The 13367-nt window shown below is 35.0% G+C and overlaps 1 protein-coding gene across 4 annotated transcripts in view; it reads left to right on the top strand.

Moving 5' to 3' along the window:
• ROCK1 (Rho associated coiled-coil containing protein kinase 1) overlaps positions 1-13367 on the top strand; it is a 95672-nt gene that overhangs the window by 63218 nt on the left and 19087 nt on the right. For all 4 annotated transcript variants that reach the window (XM_088130786.1, XM_088130785.1, XM_088130787.1 and 1 more), the window contains 3 exons: positions 2055-2148; positions 10546-10634; positions 11760-11948. In XM_088130786.1, the coding sequence (XP_087986912.1) occupies positions 2055-2148; positions 10546-10634; positions 11760-11948 (372 nt within the window). The remainder of the gene's footprint in view (positions 1-2054; positions 2149-10545; positions 10635-11759; positions 11949-13367) is intronic.

Genomic DNA, 13367 nt, shown 5'->3' with positions numbered 1-13367 from the left:
CAGTCTGACCATCGCAGCATAGAGTGGAACTGTCATTCTCATGATCTGGACATTATACCTCTATTGATGCTGCCTAAGATTCCATTAGCTCTTGTGGCAGCTGCAGCACATTGCTTGTTCATGCTTAATCTGTGGTCTATCAGAATACTCAGATCCTTCACACAAGTACTACTGCTGAGACAGGTATGGCCAATCATGTATCTATGCATCTGGTTTTGCCTGCCAAAGTGCAGAAGTATACATTTCTCACAACTGAACTGTTTTTTGTTAAAAAGAGCCCAGTGTGCAAGTCTTTCAAGATCATTTTCTACCTTCAGCCTGTTTTCTGAGATGTTGGTAATCCTCACCCCCCAGCTTTGTGTAATCTGCAAACTTGATGAGTATCCATTCAGTCCCCTTATTTTTGTCATTTATGAAAAATGTTGAAGAGCGCTGGGCTTTGCTCAGCAAACCATGTTTAAAATAAATAATGTCTTAGCAGAATTTGTACACCATCAGTGAGTTTCATACTTAAGTAAGAAACTGTCTCCCAAGCTGAATATTAGAAACACTGCATTGTACTATTTCCTAGTGTAGTTTTTTAAAAAAGAGTAGTTTTGACTTGTAGAGAAACCCTTGTTACACAGATCTGGCTGAAACAAAACCTGAATGTAAACAGCCTGTGCTGTCCTTGAAGAGTTGAATCGTGCATCTGAATATTCCACTAGATAATTTTCTCATATTGACATAGAACCATTAAGGACCACACATTGGGTATGGTTTTTCAACTAGCTGCAAATCCACAGCTAGTGGGATCATCCATCCCATATTCTGTTTTATTAAGGAGCTGTGGTCAACTTGATCAAATCCTTACTGAAGTCTAAGTGTACTACATCTGCAGCATTCTTTTGATCTATTAATCTAGTCACTTTGTTAAAAAGAGCATGTACTTTGTTAAAAAGAGCATTTGTTTGCATGACCTCTTTTTAACAAACCCATAATAGCTTTTAGTAAACACCATGTTCGTTTCTAAGGGCTTGCAAACTGACTCCTGATCTTTTCTGGAATTTTCCCAGATACTGATTTCAAGCTGACTGATCTGGAGCTTCCAGGGTCCACATTTTTCCTTTTTTAAAGAAGGGTAGAAATTTATTGGTGTATTCATACATACATACAGTTTAGAGGCCTCCTGACTACCAAGGATCCTGGGCAGCTCAAAGATAAAAAGTAAGAAAAACAAAAAACCCAAAGGAGATCATGAGTGGCCTAAAGAAAAACATATCAACCAAAAAAGTCCCATCCAACAGGGGCTCAACCATCAACCCACTCCAAAGCCTGGGAGAATAGCCAGGTCTTTAATAGGTTCCTGAACATCATCAGGTTCAGGAAGCCTTCCTGGGAGCCATCCAGATGTCAGCTCTTTTCCAATCTTTTGGCACTTACCATGTATTCCAGGAGTTCTCAAAGATTACAGTCAGTGGCACTGAGTTGAAATCTGCCAGTTCTTGGGATGTAATCTGTCTCGTCCTGGAGATTTAAATTCATCCAAGCTAGGTCCTTACCTGTTTTGACTTACATTTCTGTTCTGCTTCCCACAGTGAATCTTCTGACAGCTTGGGTCACTGTTTTCTGTTGTGAAAAGTCAGGTGCAAAATAGGAATTAAACAACTCAATCTTCTCCCTTTCCTTATCACCATCTTACCATTTTCTCAAATTGGTGGACCAACTGTTTCTTTGACTGTCTTCTTGCTGTACACATATCAGAGAAGTTTGACTGTGTTAAAACAAAATGTCGTCTTAAACTTAGTATTTGTGTTAATATAATTTTACTAACACCAAAATGAGTAAAAACACGTGTTTAAGCTAGTTTAAATTTAAAAATAAGTTATGAAAAGATGAATTACTATTGGCCATATAGATGTGTCTGTTTATTCTTTAATTCCATAATTAATTAATTCCATAAAATTTGTATACTTCTACAAAATTTCCTATTTTTTTTCCACAACTATTATTCAAATACAGTTAATGTTTTGATGTTAATAAAGTGTCCCCCCCCCTTTTTTTTTTATTCTTAGCTTGAAGAAACAAATAATACATTAACCAAAGATGTGGCATTTTTAACAAAGGAGAATTCTGAGCTAAATGAAAATATTAAAAAACTTGAAGAAGGTATTTCATATTTCAGTGTTGTTTTTTTGGAAGAAGGCCAACACCTTTACAATATTATCTCATTCATAAGAGGAATGGTCTTTCAGCATTGCAGCAGCAAAATATGGTTTGGCATCCTATAGATGTTGCTTTATAGCTGTGCTTTTTTTTTTTTTTGGTCCAAAGGATGAAAATATTATTGAACACAAAGAACTAATTCAGAGATTTTAAGATCTTAAGATCTGATTGTATATAGTTGTATTCAAGAAGACAGGATTCAGTCTTTGTAAGTCTGGAAAAATGTGAGATAACTTGGAAATGCAGTGAATTGTTGGAGTTCACATATGAGGGTTTATCTAAATATTATGTGAGAAAAGATATAGGTGGTATTGTTTAGTTTTTTAGCCAAAAATAATGCTTTATGAAAGAAATGCATTAAGACTTTTTATTTCTGTAATGAAGTACAGTGGTATCTCAGGTCATGAACTTAATTCGTTCCGCAACTCTGGTCATGACCCAAATTGGTCGCGACCTGAATCAAATTTTCCCATAAGGTTCAATGTAAATATGGTTGATCCATTCTGACCCTTCCGAATTTGGTCGCCAACCGATTTGGTTGCGACCCGAATCAAATTTTCCCATAAGGTTCAATGTAATTATGGTTAATCCATTCTGAACCATATGTATTTTTTTTTTATTTTTTTAAATTTTTTATTTTTTACAACAAACACAAACAATAACATAAAAAGCATAAAAAAAACCATCTTCCATTTTAAACCGTGTGTCAGCCAGTTACCAATCATTTGTGCCATCCTTTCATAATCTTCACTCATCATTTATATAGAATCTCATGTCATCTATCCAACACATATTTATATATTTATCAATTATCAATTATTATTCATTTGTTACTAGTCTATAACACCAGCTTTCATAATAGGATTTATATCATTTTTATCCATTGATTATATATATATATATATATATATATATATATATATATAATAATTTATATCAGTTTGTCAAGTTTCTATTATATAATTTGCTGATCTATTACATTACTATATCTTTTCATCCAACCATTGATAAAACAAATCCCATATCATATAGAATTGTTTATCTTCTTGCTCTCTAATTTCAAATGTTAATTTACTCATCTCTGCACATTCCATAATTTTCTTAATGACTTCCTCCTGCATAGGTACTTTTTCATTTTTCCAATTTTTAGCAAATACAATTCTAGCCGCTGTCAGAACATTTACAATCAAATATTTCAGTTATTTACTATATGTTTCAGGTATAATTCCTAATAGGAACGTCTCTGGTTTAAAGTCTATATGTTGTTTTATCATTTTTTCCAACCATGTGTGGATTTTAATCCAATATCTTTTAGCTTCTGGGCATGTCCACCACATATGGTAGTATGTACCGGGCTTCTGATGACACTTCCAACATTTATCAGACTTGTTCTTGTACATTCTCGCAATCCTTGCTGGAGGTAAATGCCACCTGTAAAACATCTTATACAAGTTTTCTTTATATGCAGTTGACATTGTCATTTTATAGTTTTGAGACCATAATTTTTGCCACTTCTCTAAATCAATTCCGTATCCAAAATTTTTCCCCCATGCGATCATTGTATCTTTAACCTGTTCTTCCTCCATCTTAAATTCTAGTAAATGTCCATAAAGTTTTTTAATCACCTTTTCATCAGTACCCATCAAAATTTTGTCTAAAACAGTCAGCTCATCATAAATACCTTCTGCTTTAAAATCTTTATCGAATCTAGATTGTATTTGCAAATATGAGAACCAGTTCATTTTTATACCTTGTTCTTCCAACGCTTGCATAGTTTTAAGTTCACCCTTTTCATTCAATATCTCAGTATATCTAACTGTTTGTTCCTTTTTATATGTTATTGAATAAGAAAAGGCTTCAATAGTGGATATCCATCGTGGAACTTTTAAATAATATTGTCTTCTTGTCTTCTCCCAGTTTAAAAACAATGCCTCTCGAATATAGTGCCTTCTAAAGTAGCCCTGTGTTTTCGTTCCCTTATACCATAAGAAAGCATGCCAGCCCAACAACAGGTCATGTCCCTCTAAGGTCAATAGTCTATTATTTCTTAAAGTTATCCAGTCCTTTACCCACATCAGATTTGTCGCCTGGTAGTATAATTCCCAGTTAGGCAAGGCAAACCCACCTCTTACTCTTGCATCTTGTAGTAATTTAAGCTTTATTCTTGCCTTTTTACCCTGCCAGATGTATTTCAATACAATTTTATTTAAATCATCAAAAAACTCTTTCCCTAAACGAATTGGAATTGTCTGGAATAGATATAACATCCTAGGCAATATATTCATCTTAATAGTGGATATTCTCCCAATCATTGATAATTGTAAATTCTCCCATTTTGTCAGATCTATTGCAATCTGTCGTTTAAGTTTAACATAATTATCCTCCTTCAATGTACTACATCTTGGTGTAATATATATCCCTAGGTATTTAACCCTGTTTGTGACCTGTATTTCCAAGACTTCTTCCAATTCTTTCTTTTGCCTTGCTAGCATATTCTTTGTTAATATCTTTGTTTTATCTTTGTTTATTTTTAGTCCTGCTACTTTTCCATATTCTTCTATCTTTTCAATTAATTTAGGTGCTGTTTCCAATGGGTCCTCTAGTATAAATACTAGGTCATCTGCGAAGGCTTGCAATTTGTACTCTTCCTTTTTGATCTTCATTCCTTTTATTTCTTTCTCTTCTCTTATATTCCTGTTCAACACTTCTAATGTTAAGACAAACAACAAGGGCGATAGTGGACAACCTTGTCTCGTCCCTTTTGTTATGTCTATCTGTTCTGTTAAATCTCCATTTATCATGATTTTTGCAGTCTGCTTATGATATATTGTTTCAATGGCTTGGATAAATTTTCTACCAAAGCCCATTTGTTCCAATTGCAGTAGCATAAATCGCCAATTCACGTTGTCAAAGGCTTTTTGTGCGTCTAAGAATACCAAGGCCATTTGCTTTTCAGGGTGTGCCTCATAGTATTCCAATGTGTCGAGAATTACTCTCATGTTGTCTTTAATTTGTCTCTTTGGCAAAAATCCGTTTTGATCAGCATGGATAAAGTTATTCAAATATCTTTTTAGTCTTTCTGCCAATATTAAAGCAAAAATTTTATAATCTGAATTTAATAAGGATATAGGTCTATAATTTTTAACCTGTTGTGGGTCAGTGTCCTCCTTTGGTATAAGTGTAATATATGCTTCAGTCCATGTTTGGGGTATCCTCTTCTTTGTCATAACCTCATTCATAACTTCCAATAGTTGAAGGCTCAATATGTCCTGGAAGGTTTTGTAAAATTCCACTGGCAGTCCATCTGGACCCGGGGCTTTCCCGACATTCTGCTTTTTAGAGCTTCTGTTAATTCCATCATAGTTATATTCCCCTCTAACATTATTTCAATGTCTTTAGGTATCTGAGGCAATTTCGCTTTCTGTAAATATTGTCTTACTTCTTCTTCTTGTACATTCTCTTGATAATACAATTTTCCATAGTAGTCTTGTATAATTTTTTTCTTGTCCTCATTACCAAAGCAGATCTGTCCTTCTTCATTTATCAATTGATTAATCCTTTTTGATTCTCTCTCTTTTCTCAGTTTATAGGCTAGCCATCTACCTGGTTTATTTGCATCTTCAAAGTAATTCTGTTTAGCACTTCTAATTTTTTGTGCCAGTTCCTCCTTTTCCATTAATCCCATTTTATGTTTAATTAGATCCATTTTAGCTTTAATATCTTTTTTGCGGGGATTTCTGTAACTCTTCTTCCAATTTTTTATGATCATCCTCCAGTAGTTTAAAAGTCTTTTTCTGCGTTATGTTTCTTTTCCTTGTATAATCTATTATTAAACCTCTTGTATAAGCCTTCATTGTATCCCAAAGATTCTGTAATGATGTATCCACTTTTTTATTTTCATTAAAAAGAAGGTAAGTTCTTTCTCTATTTTTTGTTTGAAATCTTTTTCTTTTAGTATCCTATTATTTAAAGTCCATCTAAATCTCTTCCGTTGTCCTTTCCAGATAACTACCATTGGGTTGTGGTCGGCCCAAGTACTTGTTTGTATTTCAATTTCTCGAATGTTAGCAAATAAGTCCGCTGACATCCATATCATGTCAATTCTAGACCAAGATGTATGTCTGTCTGAATAAAAAGTATATTGTTTATTTGCCGGATTTCTTTCTCTCCATGCATCTTTCAAGTCTATTTCTTCTATCATTCGAAGGAAGGATTTTGGCAATGTCTTCCTAGTTCTCTTTGTCAATTTCTGTGTTTTATAGTCCAATTGATCATTCATTATTCCATTAAAATCTCCCATCATACAGATGTTAACATAGTCCAATTCAGCTATTTTCATATGTAATTTCCTATAAAATTCTTCTTGATTGTCATTGGGAGCATAAATTGCAATTAAAAGAATTTTAACATTATTATCTATTATTTCAACCATCAAGATCCTTCCATCATCATCCGCATAGATTTGTTCTGCTGGCATTGTATCTCTAATATATAGGACCACTCCTCTTTTTTTACATTGTGTCAAGGAAGTAAATAATTTACCCAGTTTTTTTTGTTGCAACAAATATTCGTGTTGTTTTTTGATATGTACTTCTTGCAGACAAATTATATCAAACTTTAACTTCTCTAATTTATGAAATACTTTCCTTCTTTTAATAGCCAGATTAAGTCCATTTATATTGATCGTAATCAATTTTCTTTCCTCCATGTTAGGCTTTATACGAGGGTTTAATTGCTGTAGTAGATCTTACTTCTCGTTGTTCTCTGGGAACACCATCTCCCCCACTTTCTTCTTTTTCTTTTCCAGTTGCTGCTGCACCTTCTTCTTGAAACTCAATTAACGATTCTTCCTTTTGTGTGTCGTCTTCTTTTCCTTTAAAGAATTCTGAATAGAATAGCTCTGCTTTTTGGACTGTATCAACTCTTTGTCTTTGTTCCTGCCAAGTGAACTGAAGACCTTCTGGAATCAACCATCTGTAGTTTACTCCTCTTCTAAGTAGCTCTTTAGTCAGGAATGAATATTGCCTTCTTATGTCTCTTACTTTTCTTGGCACCTGCTTCAGGACTACGATTTCTTTATCTTTGTACTTTAGTGTTTTCTCTCTTGCCACCTGGAGTATCTGTGCCTTAATAGTTTTTTTAGTAAATCTTATGTGTACTTCTCTTGGTAGTTTATTTCTCATTGCATATCTCGTATAGACACGAAAGATTTCATCCATCCCATCTGACATTTTCTCTGTGGTTATCTCCAATGCTTCTGCCAGTATTTCTGTCATTATTTCCGCAAGGTTTTCACCTTTTCCTTCCTCTATGTTTTGAAATCTCAAATAGTATTCTGATTTATCAATTTCCCATCCTAGCAAGTCACTCCTGGCTTTTTCGACTTCACTCAGTCGAGTATCGATATCTCCAATTTTCTTATCTCTTTGTATGTCTTCATCTTCAATTTTCTTAAATCTCTCCTCATATTTTGTCATCATCTGTTGTATACTTTCATCTGTCTTTTCAATTCTATGCTCAATATTCTCCGTCCTCTTTCCAATCTTCTGAATTTCTTGCATAATTGCCTGTAATGTCACTTCCTTCTCTTTTTCATATTGTATCATTGTCTGAATTGAACGTTGTCTCCCAGGAGGTGAAGAGGAAGCTACTGACGTTGATGGGATTGGGGCTGTTATTTTCTTGCTCATCTTGATGCTTAAAGCTGCAGAAAAAAGAAAAGAGGGAGAGAACAAGGCAAGAACCACAGATACTATTCCACAAAATGAGAATGAAAAACAATAGAAAGGAGATAAAAAAAAAACCTGGAAATAAAAGGGAATGGAAAAGGAAAAACCTTCAGGCACTTGTCCGCCTTAATCCAATAGTATGCAGTTAAAAAAAATTAAAGGAAGAGGAAAAGAAAGCTAAATTTCTTTTTTTTAAAAAAAAAAAAGAAAACCAGCTGAAGAGAAGGTAGAGAGGAAGAGAAAAAAAAAGGAGCAAAAAAAAAAAAGGAAAAAAGAAAAAGAAAAAAAACCAAGGCTCTAGCAAGAAGTACGCTACTGCCACTAAATGTCCAAGGCTCTTGTGACTAAATCAGGCTTTCCACCTTAAACATTTTCAGAATCCACTCTCCGCTGCCTTGTTTATAGTTATTCAGGTGGCACCTATATAAACAGTTTGTGATGCACTTCGCTATCTTTTTAAGAGTCCTTGAGTATGAGTAAAACAAGTCACAGTAGAAAAAACAATATATATATATATATCCAAGCCTCTAGGTGGCAGTGCTACTTTCTTTCATTAGCTTTCGCTTCGCTTTTCCTCTTTCCCAGCCGGGGAGAGAGGAGAGAAAAAGAATGAGAAAAGAAGAGAAAAAGAAATATACTTCTTAAAACACTAAAAAAAAATCTTAGTCCTAATGCTTGAAATCAGAAATTATTGAATATCAAACAGAAAAGCCAGTCCAGTTGAGTTTAAAAATGAAATAAACCACGCTCTGCCAGATTCAAGTCCATAAAAAGGGAAAGTTAAATAACTAAAAAGAATTTTCCCAAAGGCTTAATCTCGCCGCTTAGTCCCACTTTTCTTCACTTTTAAAAATTCACTTTGGATTACTTAGGGTGTTCTCTGAGCAAAATTGAATAATAAAGGTCCATCTCACCCGGTTGACACACTTTCTTCTTCCGTTTGGAGCTGTCCCGGCTTTTGCAGTCTCAATGGCTGCCGCTCCGTCGCTGGTTTCAGGGACTTCTCCCGGATCAACCAGAGATTTTGCGATATCCCTGGGATCAACAGGACGTGCCCTATCTAGTCGCCGTCTCTACGGGACGGCTTAGGTCCTTCGGGACCGTCCAGCATCAGAGATATCAGCTGCGATCTTGGGAGCTCCAGATCGCACACCGTACCGCCGCGACGCCAGCTCCGCCTCTCCATATGTATTTTTTTTTTTAAACCACAAAAATATGACACAAAGTACAGTACGAAGAGAGAGAACGCTAACCTTGCTTGACGCGACTTCTGGCGTGGAGGACAGGAAGGCAGGTGGGGAGGCGGTTATTGCTTGGAGGGAGAGACCCCCTCCCTACAGGAAGCCACAACCACGTGTCACGGCAGGGAAAATGCCTGCGGATCCTGTTCGTCACCCGATCCGGCGTTCACGAACGGAAGCAAAATTTTGCAAATGGTGCTGTTCGTGACCCAAATTGGTCGTGAACAGAAGCGTTCGTGACCTGAGGTACCACTGTACCTAGTGACTCAGTGCTCCTTAATGGGATGGACTCTGTTCTTTAATCAGGGAGAAAAGGTGATCCCAAAAAGTGTAAAGCATTACTACATTGACTGTCATTGAATAGCTTGCATTAAACATTAGGATTATGCAAAATCATTCAGTGGGTATTTGAAATGATTATCATCTTCACGTCCACACACATGCTCAACTGATGTGGAAACATTCTTGAAACAGTTTCACTGTCCCTTCATAAGGTTATGCACCTTCATAATTTGAGTAGCAGGTTTAAAGGGTTAAGACAGCCCTACTAAAAATAAACCCTCATAATTTTTTTTGTTTCATAATTTGTATTTTTACTTTGTTTTGTTTTATTAATTTCTAATTGCTTTATTTCCTTTGAGTTATTTTAATAGAAAATGAATTAAAGCCTCTTATAAACAGATTAGAACCCAAACAGAAAACAGAATTCAAGAGTCAGTAATATAATGACTTAGGCTGCTATTCTGTATTTATTTAACAATTGGAACAATAAATCTTCTTTCTGAGTTGAGATAGACATGTGCTATAGGAACTGTTTTGTTTTTCCATTATTTGTTACATCCTTTTATACATATAATAACTTTAGAAGTACAAAAATGGCAGAAACTCTAGCTTTTCAGCTTGGACATCGTGCCAGTTGGCACACAGACACTAATTAGCAAATGAACTGATTCTGGTTTTTTGGATGGATTGCAAGTAATAACTAGTCTAGGCATAATGCCAAACTGTAATTCATCTGCTTTAAATACCATGTTTATGTTTCATGTATTGTACAAAACTAAAAACATTACAGATTACAGTTGCTAGGTTCACAAAACACAATGAGTCAAAACTATATTATGAATTAGGAAAATAAGTCAACCAAGTCTGTCTGTCTGTTTAATCATATTTGAATTTTGGAAAGCATTATAGGAAGCATCTCCCACCCTGTATAATTCTGGACAGAATATGTAGTGGCAGGGCTCTTATTAATAATAATTAATAATGTAATAATTAAATTAAGATTTAATAAGAGAGAAATTCCAAAGTGCATGTCATTCTGATGTAATAAAATTTCACAAATTCTTAATTCTCAATTGTTTTTCAACAAGAGTATAAATTCAAAAAAGAAGAAGAATTCAACATAATTAAAATGCAGTATGAAAAAAACCTGAACAATGAAAGGACACTTAAGACACAGGTGAGTGCATTTTGGAAGGTGGATGGAGTTGTCCTTCAAAATATAGTGCTTTAGTCCTTAAGGAATCTTGTTTTTCTGAATTTTAGTTCATACAATGGCAGAAAAGCCTAAATATATTAGATCAGTAATAGGGAGCCTGTACCCCGTTTCTTTTGATTGTGATTTCAGAATATGAGCTTTGCATTGTAATGTATGTACAGTACATAAGCATATTCCATTATTCTCATTAACATTTAAGGTGCATGTATAGAAAGTGTGAATCAAAAGTGTTACTGCCTTAGATCAGTAATGAGTTGTCCCTTGTACAGATACAGAAAAGAAAAAAAATAGTGTTTTTTGGGCAGTACATCCTAGTAATACGTATGTCTTTACTTATGTCAAAGTAAAACTGAGAAGTGCTGTTGATAGACCATGATACACTAGATAGATCAGTGGTCTGGTGCAATAAAAAGCAGATTACTACATTTATGAATATTTAGGTTGACAAACATTTTGGTATACTAATGCTTCTGTGAGAGCCATTTTGATGTAGTGGTTAGAAACCAAGCTAGAAACTGGGAGACCGTGAGTTCTGTTTTAGTCAAGAAGCCAACTGGGTGACTTAGGGCCAGTTACTCTCTCTCAGTCTTATGAAGAAGGCAGTGGCAAACTACTTCCAAAAATGTTGCCAAGAAAACTGCAGGGACTTGTCCAGGCAGTCACCAGGAGTCAGTACTGACTCAAAGGCACACACATGCATAAGAAAGCACTTCCTTAGATAGCTCACAATTATTCATATGAATTAAAATGACTTAGGTCCACAAATGTGTTCCAGGTGGATGTGAGATTCATATATTTATTTACTTGTTCATTTTCTGTTGTGAAATTTTAACATTTGAGATTGTTTTGCAAAGTAAATGATCAAATGGCTTCCAAGAGAAGATGTTAATTAACATAAAGTAAAGCTATTAATTGTCTGGTGTGTCTTTAATGCAGCAAGTATATGATGTTTCTCACAAAATATTCTGGTAGTAAAATAATATTTCTAGATTCTAATATTTTCTATATTTACCGCTTACTTTCCAGCGTTAATTTGTGTAGAGTTTTGTGTGTCTACTTTAATTTTCTCCTGTTTATATGCAATAGGCTGTCAACAAATTGGCTGAGATTATGAATCGAAAAGATTTTAAACTAGATAGAAAGAAAGTAAATATGCAAGATTTCAAGAAAAAAGAGAAGGAAAACCGAAAGTTACAGTTGGAACTTAACCAGGAAAAGGAGAAATCTAATCAGATGGCAATAAAATATCAAAAGGAACTTAATGAAATGCAAGCGGTAAGACTTTTTAACTTAATTATCAAATAGATTCACTAATCCTATTCTCTTTGAAGCCCCACTTATATTTAAGATTTAAAATATGTATAAAACTCAGTTCATCCAAACATTGTGGTTAAATTACATTATTCTTTTAAAGGGACAACATGTGATAGGATAATGGAAATATAACTCTTCTGGGTTGGTGAATCCATTAGGTACTGCAGAATAGTCAGACAGTGATGAACAACCTGAAAGCTGAATCTATTACTGGGTGGTAGACCTCATTGCTGCCTTAAATCCCTCTTAGGTTGCTGAGAATGTAAATAGAAAGAAAATCTAAAAGGAGAACCATTTTGACATCATTTCCTCAGCATAGTGCTGCTCCTCATAGTCTTAATTTCTTATTGGCAGGCTAATATGCTTGCAAAAAGATTGGGAAAAAAGACATACGAGGAGAATTGGAGCATTCTTGCATATAATCTTCCCCATTATGATTGCAGCAATAAGGGAGGGATGAGTAGTACAGCAGAACAACAGTGGCTATTCATTTCAGAAAAGGCAGTTTGATAAGGCCACACATCATGTAACCAAGAAATTGAGCATAATAGAGCTTGAGAACATGCAACCGCTTCAATCTCATTTTTTTGATCTTGACAAACCAAAACAGCAAGCCAGATAATTTCTCCAGAGCTCCTCCAATTTTCTCCGCTATCTCCCAACTATATATTCGCGTACTCTTTCTGAGGATCACCTTACATATTTTCCTTGTTTAACAGTGCTTAATCCATCAATTTACTTAAATCCATATGTTTGTTATCCAGCACACAGCTTTTGTGTTCTTTTAGTTGTTTGCCTCTATCTCAGAGTTCTACCTATTAGATTATCTGTTTCTATCCTACCTGTTAGTGTGTTGACTCAGCTGCTTCTGTTCCTTCTCTTTCTCTTCTTTGTAACTGATTGAAATGCCTGCTGTCATATATTCAGAACAGAAACAATGATATGCCCGAACTACTTAATAGTGACGCCCCTGACCCAGTACAAGGACCCTTCTCATGCCTGATTCCACTTGAATTGGGTAATCTCTAAGAAACTCAGGTCCTACACCATGTAGATCTTTAAAGGTGACAATGAGGATCTTGAGCTGCATCTGGTAGCTAAACAACCACCAATGCAGCTGCCAAAGTAGAGGTGCCACATGGGCAAACCTAAGCATATACTGAACCAACTGTAGGTTCAAGGGGAGCCCCTTGTACAATGGCAACAATCCAAACATGAAATGACAAGGGATACCATGATCAAAGTCTCCCATTCCCAGCACAGAAATGTAACTGTTAAGCCCTTGACAGCTATTATTTTCCAACCATGATTTTCACCAAATCTTGTTAGCAAGATTTATTGAGAAGAAAGGAATTGAGTTATAAGAATTCTAGCAATTAA

Source organism: Python bivittatus, unplaced genomic scaffold (assembly GCF_059951505.1).
Source record: "Python bivittatus isolate LINGU-HERP-01145 unplaced genomic scaffold, Pbiv_v1 ctg000840_np1212, whole genome shotgun sequence".
Taxonomy (NCBI): domain Eukaryota; kingdom Metazoa; phylum Chordata; class Lepidosauria; order Squamata; family Pythonidae; genus Python; species Python bivittatus.
Note: the sequence above shows the minus strand (reverse complement) of the source record. Positions and strands in the feature narration are given on the sequence as shown.